This window comes from Anabrus simplex, chromosome 2 (assembly GCF_040414725.1).
Source record: "Anabrus simplex isolate iqAnaSimp1 chromosome 2, ASM4041472v1, whole genome shotgun sequence".
Lineage (NCBI taxonomy): Eukaryota > Metazoa > Arthropoda > Insecta > Orthoptera > Tettigoniidae > Anabrus > Anabrus simplex.
The window spans coordinates 408,112,377-408,134,743 of NC_090266.1; the positions used below are offsets into that span (position 1 = coordinate 408,112,377).

The 22,367-nt window shown below is 37.1% G+C and overlaps 1 protein-coding gene across 1 annotated transcript in view; it reads left to right on the plus strand.

Annotated features, from left to right (window-relative positions):
• LOC136864169 (protein FAM161B) overlaps positions 1 to 22,367 on the plus strand; it is a 178,589-nt gene that overhangs the window by 44,828 nt on the left and 111,394 nt on the right. Inside the window, exons 3-4 of the mRNA XM_068225993.1 lie at positions 5,367 to 5,591; positions 16,357 to 16,639. Coding sequence (XP_068082094.1) covers positions 5,367 to 5,591; positions 16,357 to 16,639 — 508 coding nt within the window. The remainder of the gene's footprint in view (positions 1 to 5,366; positions 5,592 to 16,356; positions 16,640 to 22,367) is intronic.

Genomic DNA, 22,367 nt, shown 5'->3' on the forward strand with positions numbered 1-22,367 from the left:
CCAATTACCAATTTTCACGTCTGTATCATCTTCAGTTTTTGAGAAATAAGCATCCTCAATAAAAAATAATTCAACTCTTTCTTCACTTCTCTTCATCCCTGTGAAATGTCTTTTCCAGAAAAAAATGCATGTTCCTGTATTTTTAAAGGACATTCCAGATACCAAGTTTCATGACTGTAACAATTGAGTTTTCGACATATACCGTAAATATACCGGTACTCATTTAAAAAATTCACCCGCTTTTTCAATTCTTTTCACCCCCTTAAGTGGATTTTCCAAAAACCAAAAAATATTTGTTTCTTTATTTATAAAGGAGCTTTGATTTTGGAATGTTAAAAAATAACTCGGAAGTAAACCAAAAATTGAAAGAGAAGTTAGAAAAGGACAGTGTGGAGAACTGGGAGGATCTGAGAACAAGAATAACTAAAGCTGCACAGGAACTATGTCCTCTGAAGAGAGAAAAGAAGCATAGATGGTGGAATGAAGAATGTGAAGAGGCCATAAATGAGAGACTAACAGCCTGGAGAAGGTGGCACTCCCCTAAAACTGATAGGAATTTCCAGACTTTCAAGACAGTGTGGAAACAAACTTCTAAAACTATAAGAAATGTGAAGAGAAAATATGAAAGTAGTTGGCTCATGTAAATTGAAGAAGATTTCACTAAATATAATACAATAAATTTTTACAAAACATTCATAGAGGAAACAACAAAGTATCAACCACCCAGCCACAGTTTTAAAAATAAAAATGGAAAAAACAGACGGAACACAAAGGAAAATTGTGAAATTTTGACATGTTATTTTGAAAAACTACTGAACTGTGGAGAACCTGAAGAAAGATTAGAATTCAGTCAACCACAAACAAAAGCTAAACCCTCAGACCCACCAGATGAGAAAGAACTATATCACATAATCCAAAGTCTGAAAAACAATAAGGCTGCAGGGAAAGATTTGATTGTTGCAGAACTGTGGAAAGAAGTAGGCAGTCAAGCAAGACAGGAACTGAGAAACATAGTACAAGAAATATGGTGAATGGAGAAAATCCCTGATGATCAGAAGAACATGCTGATACACCCATTATATAAGAAGTGACAAAACAAATGCAAACAATTAAAGAGAAATTTCCTTAGTAGCAGTTACATATAAAATACTGTCAATAGCTCTTCATAATACAATTGAACCCGTAATAAACAAACAAATTGGAAAATACCAAGGTGGGTTCAGAAAAGGCAGATCATGTACAAAAAAAAATTCTAACCTGAAAACTATAATACGAGACAGGGTTACAAAGAACAAAATCTATGTCATAGCTTTTGTGGACTTCAAAAGAGTGGACAATTCAGTAGACAGAATTTTGCTATTGAACATTTTAGAGGATTTTGGATTTGACACAAAATCAATCAATATAATTAGCCAAACTCTGACTGAAACAAAGTCCAGAGTGAAATTTATGGGAGAGATCTCAGATGAATTTGAAATTAAAACCGGTGTCAGGCTTTCCCTGATTCTTTTCAATATCACCCTGGAAAAGTTAATAAAAGTATGGGAAGAAAGAATTAAAGAAAGGGGACTCCATCATGAGATATGATTAGGTTCAAAGCAGAAAGTAGTTGGTATAAACTGTTTGGCCTTTGCTGATGACATAGCAATCCTCTCTGGAAGTATAGAGTCTGCCTTAGAGCAAATCCCAAATACCAGGAAAAGTTGGACATCAGATATCTTTTGAGAAGACGAAATTCATGTCAAATATTAGGGATGCACCCACAGTGCAAAAAACAGAGTACGGTACGGGAAAATCAACAAGGTTAATAAATTTAAATACCTAGGTGAAATAATTCAGGTTAATGGACTAGATAAGGAAGCAAACAGATCAAGAGCAAGAAAATGGAACTAGCATACCAACTTACGAAAGATGCCTACAATAAGAAGAATCTCTCAAGAAAAATTAAAATCAAATACTACAACACAGTAATCAAACCAGAGAGTCTGTATGCCACAGAATGCATGTTCTCTATGAAAGCTGGTGAAATAGAAGAGATAGAGAAAAAAGAAAGGGGAATATTGTGGAAAATTTGGGGACCATTGAAAATGAAGGAAGGAGAGTTTAGACGTAGGAGGAATAAAGATCTGTACAACGATGAAGAAAATGAAAGGCTGTTAGACATGATCAGGAAGAGGAGAATTATATTTTTTGGTCACACAATGAGGATGGATAAAAGTAAATTGACAAAACGAGTGTTTAACCATGTTTACAAGAGCAAGAATGGTAACCAGTGGATCCAAGGTGGAAAAAAAGATATGACAGAGATTGGAATAACAGACAATGAAATACAAGACACAACAGCATTCAGAAGGCTGATAGAAAATTTCAAGGGTTTCCAGGAGAAGGAAAAGAGGGAAGGTAATAATAACATCTGGACACAAGAGAGGAGGAAACAGCAGAGTGAAAGGGTGAAGAACTTTTGGAAGTAAAAAAAAAAAGAAGGAATAATATGAATGTACAGAGTTGCTTTCCATGGTCCTTAGATGGCCAAAATCGAAGGAGAAGAAGAAGAAAAAGAAGAAGAAAGGAGCTTCCAAATATCAATTATCACGACTGTAACATCTTCAGTTTTTGAGATATATCTATCCTCATAAAAAGATTTCAAATCCTTTTTCAACCCCCACAGAGTTGATCCTCCAGCCCCGCCCAAAATGTGTGTTTCTTTATTTTTAAAGGAGGTTCCAAATACCAATTTTCACATCTGTAACCTTCATCTTTTGAGATATAAGTAACCTCACAAAAAAGAATTCAACTTCTTCACTTCTTTCCACCTCTCTCTCTCCCCCCCCCCCCCCCCCCCCCTTAGTGGACTTTCCGAAAACAATAAATACGTGTTCCTTTATTTTTAAAGGAGATTCAAAATACCAACTTTCATGTCTGTTACATCTTCAGTATCTGCGAATATAAAGTATCCTCATACACAGAATTCCACTCCTTTACTTATTTTCACCCTGCCCCCATAGGTCGATTTTCTGAAAACAAAAAGATATGGTTTTTTTTTTATTTATAAAGGAGCTTCCAAATATCAATTAACACAACTGTAATATCTTCAGTTTTGAGATATATCTGTCCTCATAAAAAGAAGTGAACTCCTTATTCACACCCTCCCCCCACCAAGTTGATTCCCCACCCCCTGCCCAAAATGCGCGTTTCTTTATTTTTAAAGGAGATTCCAAATACAAATTTTCACATCTGTAACCTTCAGTTTTTGAGATGTAAGTATCCTCATAAAAACTAATTCAACTCTTATTTCACTTCTTTTTACCCCGTTTTATGGCCTTCAGAAAGTTTTCATGGAACCACCATGCACAGAATTTGTGAAATCCCAACTTACCCAATAATACAGCTAATTGTTCTATGCGATAGACCAAAGGCATGTGTACATTTGATGATGACTCTCCTGTTCCCCATCATCGTATGTTAACTGAATGTTTTGTATCTACCATGTCAGGTATTATGTTTCCTGCCACTCCATGTACAGTCAACTATTGTCATGCTCCAAAATCAAAATTCTGACTACTTTCAATCAATCAATCAATCAATCAATCAATCAATCAATCAATCAATCAATCAATCAATCAATCAATCAATCAATCAATCAATCAATCAATCAAATTGAGGTTGCCCATGGAAGAAATGCATCAGAATGTTATTGAGGATTACATGAAGCCTGTGGCGGGAAGGCATTACCATATAGGATGGTTGCACTATGGGTCAAGGTGTTTCGTTCAGGTCGGAATGAGGTCTTGGAACATCTTCTGAACTCACCAGACATGAGTCCTTATGACTTTGAGCTGTTTCTGAAGTTGAAGGAACCCCTCCGAGGCCGCTGATTACCTGGTGTGGCATTTGTACTACGCGCAGTAGGGTGCTCCGTCGCTGTCACCAACAGAGAACACTTTGCTAACGGTCACCAATGGTTTTCCGACATTTGGCAAAAAGGTAATAGACTTTGTGGGTGACTACATTGAAGGAATGTAATGCAGTTATACTTGTTAGTTCATTAAATATTGTGTTGTATCTATATTGCCACTGCTATATTTACAGCCCTTGTATCATTATATTATAATGTATGTAGTTGATGTTCAGTAGCTTTGTATGTTGTAAAGGTCAAGTAAGAGTAACCACCTTTGTTAATAGTCTGCAGTTTTGAAAGAATACATAGTAGAGGTGTTAATTGACTTGTAGTTTATAAGGAGCTTTTGTGAGTGCACTCATTTCCAGTCATGCTGTCATTGTAGGGACTGGAGCACAGTATGGTATTTACATCTGGAAATCCCTCAGTAAGTGGGTGAGCAGAAGAACAACTGGTACTGTACTTATTTCAACTATACAGAAGAATTTGAAATAAGATTTTTATTAACCTTTCTCATATCCTATTATGTAGGGTGAGGGTGTGAGTTTGTCTAGTTACAAATTATGAGTTTAATAATAATGTGTATTTAACATATAGCATTCATCATCTCACGAAAATAAAATCATCAAGTGAAAGGATAAATATTATCAGCCTGTAAACCAATCTACTGTATTATTGAAAATCTTTGGTATCATCTTCAGGACTTCAAGAGGAGATTTCACATTACTATCAGAATATCCAGACTACTTTAATATAAGCTCAGTTCATTCACATTAATTAATATCACTCAGGGGGAAGTGTATTTATTATTGGATGTTATTTTTACTAGAAATCTGTATGTTATATATTTTCATTGTTTAAAAATCAGTAACCGTTTTATTGTGTCTTCAGAAGCATGTTTACAGAAGTGGGTGAGGTAAGACTTACCATCAAAACTGGATTCCAGAATCATCGGACATTATCTGTAATGTACCTTCATTTCTGTTTTCACGTTATATTTTAATGGAAGCTCATCTTCCAGGTGTCTAATATTTTATTATCATTTTTATATGTTCATACAACATTGCATGAAATTACTCTACAGCATATTTCACATTATTGATAAGATAACACTTGCTTACAGAAGAGGTTAAAAAATTTACCTTTCCTTTGTGAAATAATGTACGTAGGTGACACAGACATGTGGTAGATTGTGGAACATGAATAATCATCCTATGTTTTTCAATTTGTAATAATTTTCATCATTGATTTTTGACTAGACTTATCTATTTGATGAACATAGTTTTGTCTACTAAAATATTATAACTTGTTTGAAAACATTAAAATTACGATGAAACTCTAATTATGATGAGTCACGTGAGAATTCCTGAATATTTTAATATTTTTGTTGTTCTTTGTGTGAACATAGGCATTCATCACACTCCTTGTATCTTTCTGATCTTCCTTTCTCTACGTTTCTTTTATGTAGAAGAAGGAAAATAAAAGGACAGTGCATTGCTGAACTTAAATCGCAGATGAAACCTTTCAGTTTTGTAAAACGAGATGAAGAGAGGAGAAGATTAAAGTTATGCTGTTCAACTCCAGAACTGAGAGACTCAAACATTCCACCAAAACCTTTCAAAGCAAGACCAGTTCCAAAAAATCTCTTCAGCACATTTGTTTATCAAAAAATGAGAGAGGATGAATATTACAGGTAGGTGTATACATCAACATTACAATGAGTGAGATTTTTGTTTCAATGTAGAAAATTTTTCTTGTGTGTGTGAAGGTCTAGGGATTTGTCTGAGGTGAGAAATTATACCTGTGGTGCATATCTTAAATTAAAATTCATAACTGTGTCATTTCTTATAATTCAAGTTGAAGCTTAAATTAACTCTGAACAGACTATTATTACACACATACATACATACATACATACATACATACATACATACATACATACATACATTATCATTATAGACCATTATTCCTCTTTATTTTTGCTATTTGCTTCACGTCGCAACGACACAGATAGATCTTATGATGACGATAGGAGATGAAAGGCCTAGGAATGGGAAGGAAGTGGTCCTGGCCTTAATTAAGGTACAGCCCCTGCATTTGCCTGGTGTGAAAATGGAAACCATGGAAAAACATCTTCAGGGCTGCCGACAGTGGGATTCGAACCCACTATCTCCCAGGTGGAGCTTACAGCTGCACGCCCTTAACTGCACAGCCAAATTGCCCGGTGCTATGCCTTTCGGCGTTCAGTCTGCAAGCCTCTGTGAATTTACTAAACATTGCCACACTCCTCTATTTGCAACTAGTCCTGTGGGCACATTTAGTTCTATACCTCTTATCTTTAAATCATTATAAACTGAGTCTAACCATCATCGTCTTGGCCTCCCTCTACTTCTCTTACCCTCAATAACGGAGACCATTGTTCTCCTAGGTAACCTATCGTCCTCCATTCGCCTCGCATGACCCCACCACTGAAGCTGGTTTCAGCGTACAGCTTCATCCATCAAGTTTATTCCTAACTTAGCCTTTATTTCCTCATTCTGAGTACCCTCCTGCCATTTTTCCCACCTGTTTGTACCAGCAATCATTCTCGCTACTTTCATGTCTGTTACTTCTAACTTATGAATAAGATATCCTGAGTTCACCCAGCTTTCGCTCCCATAAAGCGAAGTTGGTCTGAAAACAGACCGATGTATAGATAGTTTTGTCACGGGAGCTGACTTCCTTCTTACAGAATACTGCTGATCACAACTGCGAGCTCACTGCATTAGCTTTACTGCAACTTGATTCAATCTCACTTATTCTATTACCATCCTGGGAGAACACACAGTCTAAATACTTAAAATTATTTACCTGTTCCACCTTTGTATCACCAATCTAACATTCAATTCTGTTGAATTTCTTACCTACTGACATCAATTTAGTCTTCGAAAGGCTAATTTTCATACCATACTCATTGCACCTATTTTCAAGTTCCATGATATTAGACTGCAGGCTTTTGGCACAATCTGCCATTAAGACCAAGTCATCAGCATAGGCCAGACAGCTTACTACATTTCTGCCTAACTGAATTCTCTCCCTGCCACTTTATACCTTTCAGCAGATGATCGATATAAACTACGAACAGCAAAGGTGGAAGATTACAGCCTTGTCTAACCTTGTCTAACCCAACTCTTGCATTGAATAAGGCAAGACACCAGCCAATATTATGAAACAATAATCAAGAAAGGGACCGCTAGATTGAGAAGATTTTGAGAATGGTGTTGTTTCTAAAGCTTTAAATTTCATTGGTGTTTTTTCCTTGTCACAGGCTTTTTGCCTGCACGTCATATCAGGCTTGGTTTCTCAAAAATGTTTGCTCCTGCTCCCCTCCTGACCAATTTAATGTGATGGGTTTCTAGAAGGATGATTTTCGACAGTGATTTCAACCTGTTTGTTATTGTTACTAAACAATATTTTGTAAACTATGAGATCCACAACCTCACCATGTGCTGCTATTGTTCATTTCCGTCTGCATCATTTGTTTTTTCATTCCTTTGTTTTCTTAGGTTAACACAGTGTTTAGTTTCAATTATTATTTTAAATTAACACCTTTTCACTGAATTTTGTCACAGTGAGTTGCTTTTTGCTCCACATATTGATGTAAATATTGTATATTTAAACTAATTTTGTTTCCGTCTAGGCTCTCTTTTGTTTGTTTTATCATTTGCTCCTTCATTATGTTTTTTAGCATTTTTTCAACTTATATTATGTAAATTATTTCAAATCTCCCCTCATTTTTCACTGAAGATGGCTCAAACAAGCCGAAACATGTTTGAATTTGTTTACTCCGTCTAATGACGGAATATTTATTGTATTGAATTAGGAGGATACTCTCATTTTTCACCTTTGTAAAGTGTAACCCCTGTAAGTAACCTGAATCAAGAACTCATTCTACCATCAATTCTCAATGAAGCCCAATTGTCCACATAAATGCCTTTGTGATTGATTTTAATAATCTACTTTTAATTCCATAGTCCCCCATTATGTCGAACATCTTTTCTCTCGGTACTCTACCGTATGCTTTCTCTAGATCTAGGAAACATAAACACAGCTATCTATTCCTCTTGTAGCATGTTTCAGTTACCTGGCACATACTGAAAATCTGATCTCTGTGGTCGAAACCACACTGGTTTTCATCCAACTTCCTCTTAACCACCGATCACACCCTCCCTTCCAAGATGCCAGTGAATACCTTGCCTGGTATAACTAATCAATGATATACCTTGATAGTTGTTGCAATCCTTCCTGTTCCCTTGCTTATAGATAGATGCAATTACTGCTTTTGTCCAATCTGAAGGTACCTTACCAACACTCCATGCTAATCTTACTACTCTATGAAGCCATTTCATCCCTACCTTCCCACTGTACTTCTTCATTTCAGGTCTAATTTCATCTATTCCGGCTGCTTTATAAAAATGGAGTTTATTTACCACCCTTTCCACTTCCTCAAGCATAATTTCACTAACATCATTTTACTCCTCCCCATGAGCTTGGCTGTTCGCAACACCACCAGGAAGATTTCCTTTTACGTTGAGATGATGTTAAAAAATATTCCCTCCACCTCTCCGGTGATCCCCTGGGATCTATTATGAGTTCACCTGAATTAACCAAAACACAGTTCCTTTCCTTTTTCCCTCCCATCCTAAGATTCTTTATTACTGTCTAGAAAGTTTTCCATGCTGCTTGACCTAGCCTTTCCAGGTTATTACCAAAATCTTCCCATGACATCTTTTTAGATTCAACAACTATTTGTTTCGCTCTGTTTCTTCATGTACATACAATTCCCTGTCTGCATCGGCCCTTGTTTGGAGCCATTTCTGATAAGCCTCCTTTTTACATTTACAAGCTGCTCTCACTTCATCATTCCACCAAGATGTTGGCTTTTTCCCATCTTTGCACACAGTTGTTCCTAGGCATTCCCTTGCTGTTTCTACTACAGCATCCCTGTATGCCACCCATTCTGTTTCTGTATCCTGAACCTGTTTACTGTCTACTGTTCAAAACTTCTCACTAATCATATCCATGTACTTCTGTCTAATTTCCTTATCCTGGAGATTTTCTTTCCTTATTTGTTTGCAGACAGACTTCACTTTCTCTATCCTAGGCCTAGAGATACTTACTTCACTACAGATCAGATAGTGGTCTGTATCATCAAAAAATCCCGAGAAAAATCATAAATTCCTTACACACTTCCTGAATTCGAAGTTGATTAAGATATAGTCTATTATGGATCTGGAATCCCTAGCCTTCTACGTGTAGTGGTGGATAGCCTTATGCGTGAAAAATGTATTCATAACTGCTAAATCCATACTAGTACAGAAATCCAGCAAATGCTTCCCATTCCCATTAGCTTCCATATCTTCCCCATATTTACCAATTACCCTTTCGTATCCTTCAGTTCTGTTTCCAACTCTTGCATTGAAATCGCCCATTAGCACTAATCTATCCTTGCTGTTGACCCTGACTATGATGTCACTCAATGCTTCATAAAACTTGTCAATTTTATACTCATCTGCACCCTCACTTGGTGAAAACACTGAGACAATTATTGTCCTAATTCCTCCAACTGACAAATCTACCCACATCATTCTCTCATTTACGTGCCTAATAGAAACTATGTTGCATGCAATGGTATTCCTGATAAACAGCCCTACCCCATACTCTGCTCTTCCCTTTCTAACGCCCGTCAATTTCATTTTATATTCCTATCTCTTCTTCGTTATCTCCCCTTACCCTAATATCACTTACTCCTAGCACATCCATATGCATCCTCTTTGCTGACTCAGTGACTTCTACTTTCCTTGCTCCATAAGCCCCATTAATATTGATAGCTCCCCATCAAATTCCTTTTCTTTTGCCAAGTTGTTTCCAAGGAGTCCCTTGCCTGTCAAATGGGAGTGGGACTCTGTTACTTCCATAGGTCTGAGACTTGCTTAAAATGTTCTGAGCTCGGTAAATTCATGTAGCAGGATGGTACCCTACTTGCACGTAGTCCAAGTGAGGATCTCTCCCCTAACGGGTTAGGAACCATGATGGATTGAAATGTCCTAGCCATCTGACCACAAAGGTGGGTATGACTCAGAATATGTCCAAGATGCCCACTCCCATTCCATAGCAACTGGTATCCCGACTTTCAGGACCACTTACTAGGCCACTCTGCCGTTGCCCATGGTTCATGAACTAGGACGTGACTACAGTAACCCACACCATGAACCAGACTATTATGAGACTATTATGTCTAGACAAATTCTGAATTCTAAATTATTGAATATCATTGGTGTTCAGAAAAGGGACACTTTAAATTTTGCTCCTTACTCTGGAATTCCTCAATATTGCATTCCAACAATGCGTCAGAAGAAGTCTTCTAGAACAAGATTTTTGAGTATGGTGGGATAAAGCGACAATCATTACAGAGTTATGCAAAAGCAGTGACTTTCCAATGCTGTGGGATTTTTGTGCTCATTTATGATATATTCCAGTAGATTGCATAAAACTGTAATTCAGTCCTTCTGATTGGAAATGCATTCCTGGCAATCTGCTTTATTGATATTGAATGGTTGCTATTTATTATTACCTCGATGAGTCAAAACATTTTAGCCATCTTCTGAATACTATTTTTCCCTTCATATATTACCAGAACGGCAAGAAGTATTGATGATTGTTGGACAGATTACAAACTTCTTATTTGTCAACTCAGGATCTCCGTACACCCTAAACTACCTAGGCACTTCCAAAACTTGTGCAGAAGAAAGTTTAACATGTTTAAACTTCAAGATTATTTCATAGCCTCTGATTTTCATAATATTATCAAATATCTAGTGCTGACAACTCTACCACTTACTGACAGTCTTGAAATCTTGAAGCATTGGAAGGAGCATTTTTCCACACTTCTGAATTGTCCTTCCACTGCTGCTGAAGACTTTCTTCATGATGTGCCTCAACAACCCAAACAACAATGGATGGCAGTTTCACCAACTTACCGTAGCTCTCAATCAACTGAAACCTAGAAAGGCACCTGGTCCAGATAACATACATCTGGAATTAATTCAAGCTGGTGGTCAATCAAATGAGGATTTTCACTCTCATCCTCAAAATTTGGGAAATCAGAGCAGTATCTGGTGAACTGAAAAATGCCACTGTCACCACAATCATCAAGAAAGGTGATCACAGTGTTCATGGCAACTCATAATCTTCATCATCATCATCATCCCTTTCCCTTATCCAGCTCCTGCTGGTTCAGGGCATTTAAGGCACTTTCCAACCTTCCTCTCTCCTTCTGCCATTTCTCTTCCATCATTTTGTCCCAGGCCAGTTCTTGCACTCCACTCCTCTTTATTGAATTTATCCACCTTGTTGCAGGTCACCCTTTGCTCTCTCTCCATTAAACTTCATCTCTATTATCTGGTTTGATATTCTTTTCTCCTCCATCCTGTTTACATTTCCAAACCGTCTTAGATTACTCCTATCAGTTCTCTCATTTAGGTTTCCATTCCGACCTCCTTTCTCACATCTTCGTTTCTCAATCTGCCTTCCCTTTTCTTTCCTGTCATACTTCGTGGATATTTCATTTCACTGGCTTGAATTCTACTCTCCTCCCTACTTGCCACTGTCCAGGTCTCAGCCGCATAGGTCAATAGAGGTGCATAATACATTTTGTATATTATCTCTTTACACTTCCTTGGTACTTCTTTATTCCAGGCAAGGTTTCTTACACTCTGGGAGGATGCATTGCCATGTTGCACCCTCTTGCTAATCTCTCCACCTTATATTTTGTATTAGTTCACTCCCTAGGTACTTGAAACTATTGCGGTATATCACTACTATCTGTAGGTGAAATGCTGACAAGGATTTTTCATAACTGCCTCCAGATTATTTCTGACGGTATCATCCCAGAGTCCCAGTAATGAAATAAAATGGCGTTTCACTTTTAGTGCCAGGAGTGTCCGAGGACATGTTCAGCTCGCCAGGTGCAGATCTTTTGATTTGACGTCTGTAGGTGACCTGCACGTCGTGATGAGGATGGAATGACAGCACATACATCCAGCCCTGGAGTCAGCAATAGTAATCAATGATGGTTAAAATTCCCGACCCTGCCGGGAATGGAACCCGAGACCACTGTGACCAAACGTCAGCACGCTAACCATTTACCTATGGAGCCGGACTTCTGCATATACCCCTGAACAAAACATCTGCATCGATGAGTTCCTCCTACAGAAAAGGAAGACTAAGACGAGTGCAATTTATTCCATTGAAAAGGAGCAGATATGACATGAAATTATACAAGCTTTGTGAAAGTAGTTCTGGATATCTGTGGACTTTTGTAGTTTATACAGGAAAGACACTGTATATGGAAAATGATACCCCAGGGAGCAATTTTTATCCAGAATTGTTCTAGAATTAGCATATGGCATTGGTAAAAGTTTCTGTCTCTCTTATGACAATGGATATACTAGTTCAAACACTGAAGATCAGAAATGCTGATGTTGTGGAGATTATGAGAGCAAATAGGAAAGAATTTCCAGGCATACTAAAGGGGGCTAAATTATAACTGTACAGGAAAGAAGCAATTGCAGCTTTCTGCAAGAAGAAAATGGTTCTGAAATATAAATTTGAAGGGACGTTACCTTAGTCGGCACCATCCATGATGACAGCATGAAGGATGTTCAAGCAAGGAAATGAGTAGTGTAGAAACCACCCCTTTTTCTAGATTACAACAAGAACATGAGAGGAGTTGATACACCTACAAACTGGCTAGAGAACATCAACAAACACTATTAGAAGATGTTCTACCTGCTGGTGCTGGTGTGTTTTGAATGCTTTTATTATCTACAAGAAGAAGGATGCTTAAGTAGAATGGATTTTTAGCTGAACTTGCCAGTGAAATGTTCGTCTGGAATAGTGGTACAGAAACAGTCAAAGGGCCGTGAAATGTTCGTCTGGAATAGTGGTACAGAAACAGTCAAAGGGCCATACATAAATATCAGCCCCTTCTCGATTTCTGAGACAATGACTTCTTGATATTGTCCTGGGTAATTCAAAGAAGAAACCCACCAGAAGATAGGTAGCAATGGAAAGAGAAAAGAGACAAAGTACTGGTGCCCTGATTGTGACAAGGCACTCTGTGCCACACTTTGTTTCGTATAGTATCATGCAAATAAATCACTCAACTTCTCATGAGGTAAACGACCTTGCAGTTCCTTTAGAGTGGTTTAAAAAGTTGTTCAAATGATTAACAATGAATTAATATTGATTTCTTTTACATTTTGTAACACACAAAAATTATATTGCTGACCTTCCCACCCATTCTGTCAGACAGCAAAGTGGCTGAAAAAATACACGGCAGGTTACACCAAGTGCTAGAAAAATACTGAGTTAACAGATTAAGGATGAGTTTTCATTCAGTTACTAAACTTGAAAAATATGTTTACTGTTTAAATGTAAACAACCTTGTAATGTCTTACAGGCTAAAACCAATTTAAGTCTGCAGTTTCAATATGCCAATTTTTTGAAGTAATTTTATACTGTAACAGTGCATGCATGTTTTTGCATACAGTATAACTATAGAAGAAATATGGTATTTGAAAATGTCTTGTAACACAAGAAATTAAAAAGAGAAAAACAGTGAGTGCATATTTAAACAGTAGGCCCTAACATATTTATTATTGATATTGATATTTCTTTATTGCTTACCAGTTGCCTAGAAACTTCTTACTATAAAAAATTAAGTTCCCAGAAGGAAGCCATCATTTAATTTCATTGACTGCAAATGTAAAAAAAAAATTAAGCTCTTTAGGTAATTTCACAATTGAAAAAGCCTAAAGGGTTCAAACATTTTTAACTACTTACTAGTTAACTATTCTGGGCATTTTAACAGTATTCCTTTTTGATAACCTGGACTTCAAATTTAGCTTCAAATGAGATGACTGGGATAAACATTTTGAGAATAACTTATTGGAAAGTTATTGTACTATATTATACAGTACTATAAAGGTCGAAAAATAAAAATACAAATAAAAAATAGCTGTGGGTAAAGGCTGTCGATCCAACATAAAAAAAGTGACATGAGATTTTGAACCTCCAGAACATAGCTGATTTCATTTTCTGTGCAAAGCAGCTTCAGTAATAATACAGAGACCAACAGAATTCTCTTCTATGACCATGCAAATGCATTTGACTCCATTCTAAGACCTGCTGTGTGGATGGTGCTGAAATACTGGACTCAAACAAAGCTGTGTGCTTGCTCCATCACTATTTTCATTATATTTGGCTGCCATGTCATATCTATGAGTCACCTACAAACTATCCAGCTGTGAAGGTGAGGTATAGTTTTGAAGGAGGCCTTTTCAACTTTGCTCCCAGAGGCTCACCCAGGTTACAAAAACCAAAATGTTGTATGCAGATGATGCTGCATCACTTACACTCACACCAGTGGAATTGACACTGTCAGGTAACTGCTATAAGAGTGCATGTTTCTTTATTCTGTCCTTTAAGCTTTCATTTTCATGTTTCAGAGCACATAAGTCTTCTTGTAGCACTCCTAAAATCTTAATTATAGTTTTGTAAGTCTCTCTTTCTTGTTGTTCTGCCTCACTATCAGTTTGTTTACACTCGGGACACAATATCAGTCCTATTTACAATATTTGCACAACAAAAATGTTACCATTCATCGCACTTACAACACAGAATCCCATTTCTAACTACTCTTCTGCATTTGCCACATTTTTCACTGCATCTTACACCATTATCCACTACAGATATCACAGACTCACACACGGTAGTCACCATCTTGTAACCCAGTGCCAGGAGTGTCCAAGGCCTGTTTGACTCGCCAGGTGCAGGCCTTTTGATTTGACTCCCATAGGCGACCTGCATGTCGTGATGAGGATGAAATGATGATGAAGATGACACATGCACCCACTCCCCGCACCAGAGAAATTAACCAATGATGGTTAAAATTCCCGACCCTGCCAGGAATTGAACCCGGGACCCCTGTGACCAAAGGCCAGTATGCTAACCATTTAGCCATGGAGCTGGACCATGCAAAAGTACAATTGCAATATAAAACAATCATGTGAATTATACATTTTCAGCCTCCTTAATTATGATTTTCTTCCCAACAATATTGTTGTTACATTGAAGCTTAAAAATTGGGGCAATACTAAAATAGTTATTTATGCAACTGCCACAGAAACTGATATTTCTTGTTACAAGTGAGATGTTTATGCCCGAGCCACAGGTGAGGTGAGAATTTCAAAACGAGTAACATAAATTTACCACTTTAATGGCTGTTGCATGCAATATTTTATTTCATACTATGGTGAATTTACTTATTTTAAATTAAGTGGATTTAATTATAAATCATTTTGATCCATTACGACCCAGATCGTCCATGTTGGATCCATGCATTGACCATTGACATTTTCTTGTTTTATTGTTTGTGTCTTGCCATGAAAGATATAGGGTGTGTTCATGGGGTTATGTCGTACTGGAACATAACAATTAATGTTATCTGAAGCAGAAAACAATCCACTAAACTACCAGAGTCATAAACATGGTCCTGTGTTCTGGATTAATGAAGGATTTATGATATACAGTACTTTGATATATGTGATATTTGTCTGTTGGAAATGGATTAACCTGTACATTAGTCAGTATTGTGATGGTGGTAGATTACATGAGCTGGGAATGCAGAGATGCCATTTGTTGTGTAAATGGGTATGGAACCATGGTACTAGAATCAGGCAAAGAAACTATTTAACAAGGTTAAGTTAAGTGTACCTTGATTGATGATCTCTATGACTACCCATATTTAAGTTACTGTAAAGCAGAGTCCAACCAATCAGAGATGATCTGTAATAAAACTGTATGGAAAGTAATTACAGTACAGTAAAGTGTTTTTTTCCATACTCTTTTGAGTATGGGCAGAAGGCAGTTACATCATAGTATGAAATAAAATATTATTATCCTTACTTTCAGGAATATCTGGAAACAGCCGTTGCACATCTCTAGTGATTTACTAAGTTATACTGTAAATTCCCCAGTCTTTCTCAAAGCACTATAGTAATTGTTTTCTTTTTTTTTTTTTCTATTGTATTTTAAAGTTGGCAGCTACACTTAGGAGGAAAATGTGGTACAAATCCATTTTTTACCTTTAATCTATAAATACCAATATTATCTAGGCCTGTGTGTAAGGCTTTCATCTGATTGTTGTTATTTTCTATAGCATCATAATCATGTATCTGAGTATACTAATTTTGTTCATCAAAATTAATCTAAATATTTAATTTAAAATTTCAGATATTCATTTTAGTAATTTTCATTCTGTATTTAACTGTGTAACTAATTTTGAGCTAGATATTTCATTGTTTGATATCATCTTAATTTGTAAATAATTTAATGGGCTTCACAACATTCTTCAGGAATCTCAGGAAGAAGATTCGTGCTGAGGAGCTTCTAAAATCATCTTCTCTACCCCCATCTATGGCTGCTCGAGAAGAAGTAGCTAAATCAACTAACGTCCCTGTGGAACTATCAGAAGACAGTGGCAGTGGTTCAGACAGACCGAAGAAGAAACGTCATAAAATACCTAATTATAAAAAGTCACATGAGCTGATGAGAAGAGAACTTGAGGCACGGTGGAATGAAAACATCACTACCAGCCCAGAACCTTTCCATCTCAAGACTGAACGTAGAGGAAGAAAGGTGCTGTAGTGACTTGTGATATCAGTCTGTAGTTTTGCATGTAAGTCTGTGAAGGTAATTATTGAGCCCATAGAATGCCTTGATCTGTATCACAGGTTGTTCAGCATTACTTCTTTAAGTTATTGGTGCTTTGTTTCATTGAGAGTGGTGCATCATGATCACTTGTGTGTATTTAATACATAAGTGAAATTTGTCTTTTAACCCATGTTACTGTAGTGTCTGTACTAGTGTATGTATTTGTATTTAATCAGGGGCCTGGATTGAGATGGTTGGAACCATAGTTTTGAGAAAGGTATTATTTCAGTACTTGGCTGGAGTGAACAGGAAAACTTCAGAAAGCTATTTTATGAATGACTGATGAATATGAACCCACATGTCTTCTGATTGCTTGCCAGCAATCTTTGGAAATTATGAATGAATTTATTGCTTCAGTATGGAAGAAACTTCACTATTTTTTAATGCTGCCATAATGGAGACAGAATGAGAGGCAGTTTGCATCATTTAGTCAACAAGAGATTGAATGAGAGGTAGCTCTAGAAGGGAGTAGCAAGTTAGCGTTACCCCCCAAAACTTCCATAACCAGTGTTACAACCAATAACGCTTAACAACTAACCAATTTCTGCTTACCATACCCTCGAAACTTAGTATGAAATTCCTTTGTCATCTGCTGAGGACCTATGTCTCCATCTGTACCAGCCTTGTTAGCATTGCTTATGGCACAAGAGTTCTAGGTAGCTGAGGAGTAGGTACAGGGGAAGTTTTGGAGGTGTGGTTCCATTTGCCCCTAATATTGTGATGTATATATACCATGACTCCACCCCAAAAATCACTGGCTTCTATATCAAATTCATTTGATCTTGACGCTTAATTTTCCAAGGCATCCAACGTAACATACCGTGCTCTGCTGAGCATCGCATTCTGTAAAACCTCATCTGTTTGCCTATATTACAGCATAATAGTAGGCCTGATCATTTTTTACATGTTAATGCTGTTTGCTGCTCTTTCTCTTGTCTTTTTCCTTGTTGCAAAATGTTTATTATGATAGAAAAAGTTATTACAAGAGAATAGAAATGAATTCAGCACCAGTAATTGGTTTGCGGTTACAAACGTTTTATCAAGGCCATTGCACGAGAAAATAGATGTTAAAAGGCTTGGAAGACAAACACTGGCTATTAAACTTCCACAAACAATGTTTGAAAGGCATGACTGGTTGTGCAGTTATGATGTCAAGAATGCCCTGTTTTGTTTTCATGTGTTTTGATTAATTTGCTGCGAGCGGCCTTAGGAGAATATACTTTTTCTCTAAGTAGATGAGCCACTTATTTCAGTTTTGATCAGTGAAATATTTAAAATGTTTGACAACTCAGTTGGCATAGTAGCTTGACTACTAAGCATAGTACTAATTGCTATGCACATTTGTGAAAGTGGGAAGTACGTTGTGTATTGTAATTGAAAATATGCAACCCCTACATTTCTAGTCACTGGCCACCACTGGGTTAAATTGTGGTTCTGATACTGCCCATTCTGAGCAAAGCTTGTTCCAAGTTTCTTCTTACTCACTCCAATAAATGATATTGTCACCTTATTCCTAGTTCCAGTATTCCTCTCCCAATTACACATACCATGGCCAAAGAATCACACACTGCCCCCAACTGTTCTATCAGAAGGCTGTGGATTGTATGTCCAGGAAGAAATGGTAGAAAATAACAATGTCAAAGGGAGAACATTGGGAAATGAAGAACAACATACCAGTACCGTAATAAAATATTCACAAAAACCAAATGAAATATTTAATGGATGCGGGAAAGGTGGGAGAAGAAGAAAAGGAGTAAGAAGAAGGAGAAGAAGAAGACGATTCTAGAGAAACATGGACTTAAATAAGATTCATATTGTGCCCGTCCTAGTCAGTCATCGAACACGAGACACCCCAGGGGTGCTCAGTTCGGTGGCTGTAGGCTTATAAAATAAATGAATGTGGCAGGATTTATCATAGGGTTCATCAAATGAGTGCGTTCAAAGTGGAAAACAAATATGACACTTTTATTCAATTAAATGCAGTATCGGCCATCCTGAAATCTATGATTGTGATTATGATCGTTACGTTATGGAATTTTATCTGGCTCTTGATGTAACAAACCTAGGCACACACAAATGGGATGGTACACGACAGTTGTTTCCCTGACATTCTAACAGAGTATTTACATTGCAAAATTTTTTTTATCGTCTTCAAAGTTATTAAGTAATTTGTTTAAAGTTGAATTAAAAATTTTCATCCAGAAAAATGAGGTCTGGGCCAAGCCTTCATCGATAGTCTGGAAAAAATGCAGTAATCGTAAGAACGAATTTAATAAAGAAATAACCAAGATTCAAAAAGTTAACACTTATGACAAAATAATAAAATTTACAGTCGTTATCTTAACGATAAAATGAAAAGTTGAATTTGCCTTGGTTTTCTCTAAGTTAATCCGAGACGTCGGATATACCTGTTCACGTCATCTCACATCTCCTTTCGTGAGAATTTATATTGAACGTTAAGTATTTGACCAATGATTAAACTAAATAAAACGCCTCTCGGGCTTGCAAACGTAAATAAATGGGGATAATACCATCCATGTGGAGATCCTGTCCACTATCAATCGATAATATCAGTGTCACATGTTTCAGAATAGAACACATAAAAGAAATAACCCTCTAAATACTAATAAATCACTACTTCTACGGCTAACTACGGAAATTGGTAAGAAGACTGTGAGTACTAAGAAGAAAATATCTACACTATGTACATGTCGACGAGTGTCGATCAACCGTTTTACTCTCCTATTAACAAATTTATTGAGTTACAGAAAGATTGAGTTATCACATGAGAGTAAAATTACATCAACGAATGAGCTGGTATAATCACGAATCAGACATTATTCAGATATTTCGTCGAAGACTTGTTCTTTAGACCTAAGGCCTTCTCGAACATTCATCTGTACCTTGAGATTGAAATTACTGGATTACTTGAGAAAATTTGGGATATTCCCACGAATTAAAAGTACATCGATAAACATGGACTTTCATTTTCTTCATCTGAAGACACTAATATTAGGCTACACTGCATTTATCGCGAATAATCAATAAACATGTGAAAAGCTCAGTATCGCGAAGATTCATGCCACTTATTCCATATACTCTATACGTACAATGTACCACAATGACGACTGTAACTTGTCGCATCTTAATCTCAAATATATAATCGTGAAAAATCAGGACCTACCATCGTCCTACAAATACATAATATCCACTTAAAAGTGTCTCGATGATTAATTACATCCAATTAATTATCACATGCTTCCAATGCACATGTTCACGTTAAATTCGCACATAGAATTAGGACTCAATATCCCGATGACACGTTGTCTCAGACACGAGGTACAAGTAGAAGTTCAAATACAAGGAAAATATAGAAAATACGGACGAAATATCCTACCATTAAATCCATCAAACATAAACTAATTCATATTCGTGACGAAATTTACTCAATAAGCAGAGATGGTGTCGATAACACATGGATAACTCTGTCAGAACCCTCACTGTCAAATTCATGGCCACATGGTCATTAAATAATCACATGTGTCAGTTTTATGACGTATTCGAGCAAATAAACTGCCATAAAAAAAGTGTCAAAATAGCTTACTAAGAAAAGAAAAGGATAGAACAAAACTACATAGAACAGATATAAATGAGACGTAATCGACTTAACTTATAGATGAATCTTCATGTCTGGAAGTCTGAGTTCTCAATCAGCCATGCCAGGAAGAAAGAATCTGCATCCCGGCGCCGCCAACGATGGTCAAAGGTTTAGAACCTCATGGTGAAGCACTGATAATCCATGATGTGAGATTCCGTCCTCTTCTGGAATTTATTCACGTCCACGTCTTCCGAGTCCCCTCATAAGAAAGCTGAAACTTACACAAAATGTTTTAGAGTAGGCTCCAAGCACACACGTAACAGTATTTTGAAAATGACACGTACTTTAAGGGATTAATGTCTGCACATTCGACGTCTGATCACAGCACTGTTCTAAATTATATCCAATTTTCAGACGTGTAGAGCACAGGAGTGAAGCGACGTTCCACGCTGAGCGACTGAAGGTGATAGTCCAAGACACGCCAAAGGGTGTGTGAGAGCGAGTATTCGTATCACATGACTTAAATGTCATGTCTGGTGCACATACACGGAAGTAAAGTCAATTGAGGGGCTAAATTCTTCTCCTGTACGAATCTACAACTTCATCACCATCTTAGCCACAAGGTCGTGCAAATTATTCCAAAATTTCAGTTTTTAATTTATATCCTCCAAATGTGCTATTCTTTTATCCAGTTTATTTTACTTTAGTCCTTGAGCCTTCCGTAATTATGCACGTCGCCACCAAAGATATTACAAATATTTCATTCAAATCATTCCTCGCAAGTACAGGTGACACGCGCTGGCCTCCTTCTTCCAGTCACCAACCTTCATTTTTTTTATTTTTATTCCGTTAGCCAGTCGGCCGCTCTCTGCACAAAAAAAACTCGTTCTCGCCCCTGCCAAGGTCGCGCGCACCCCATCTCGCCGACAAGCAGACACAAGCCGCACCAACACCTGTTCTTTCATTTGTGGCCTGACGGTCACATCATGTAGATTAGACATTGAAAAATTACATCCCAAAATCAAAAACTAAACTTTTCCACTCAAAAATATAGTGAAAAGATGTCAAAGGAAACAGCTTTGCTACATGGAAAGCAGAATGCTTCACATATTTCTTTTTTACTGTGTCCTCCATTGTAATCCCATCTGAGGACTAGGTTAACCCTCCAGTACTAACATGACAAATCCTAGCATGAGTGCTAACATTGGTCTGTGAGTCTGAAGTTATAAACATGCATATTTCTTATGTTTTAAAGCAAGTAAATCATTTATTAACACTTGAACCATGGCTGGGTCATTTGTGACCCAGTTGTTAGTTCTTTCTTTTCTATCTTCTGCAAAAAATATTTGTAGCAGGTGTGCAACCAAGGAATATTATGTATTTTCAATGTGTGTTGTGTGAAGTGCCATTCCTACAAAGAAACTCTATGCAGCATAACATACATCGTCTGTACTGATGTCAGATGATTGGTCTCTAAACATTGGAGAGATGGAAACCTTTCTTGCTATACTGTACATTCGCGATGTCATTGGAGCAAGGGATTAGAACTGGAGTCATTGCGGGCAGCGAAGTGGGGCAATCCTATTATGTACATGTTCCTTATTAGTATGCTTAACATTCTACATCAAAATACACTATGTGTATTAAATTTCAAATAAAATATCCTGCGCAGGTACCAGTATATTCCTTGGCTGTACACTTGCTACAAATAGTCTTTTTGCAGAAGATATGGGAGAAAGAACAGCTGGGTCGCAAATGACCCAGCCGCGGTTCTAGTGTTAAAGAGAAACCACACTACAAAAATTGATTATTAAGCCTTGCATTGTTACTGTTAACAGTAAAGAGGGAAAAGGAAAAGGCAATCTTCTGTTCCAAAAGAGGAGGCTAAATATCTGTCCCCGGAGGATGCAGTGCCACCTAGATTATATGGACTGCCTAAGATCCATAAAAAAGGTGTTCCCCTCAGACCTATTGTTAGTGCGATAGGTTCTCCTATGTATTCTCTGGCTAAATACCTAAGCAAATTGCTTCAACCACACATAGGATGTACTGAAT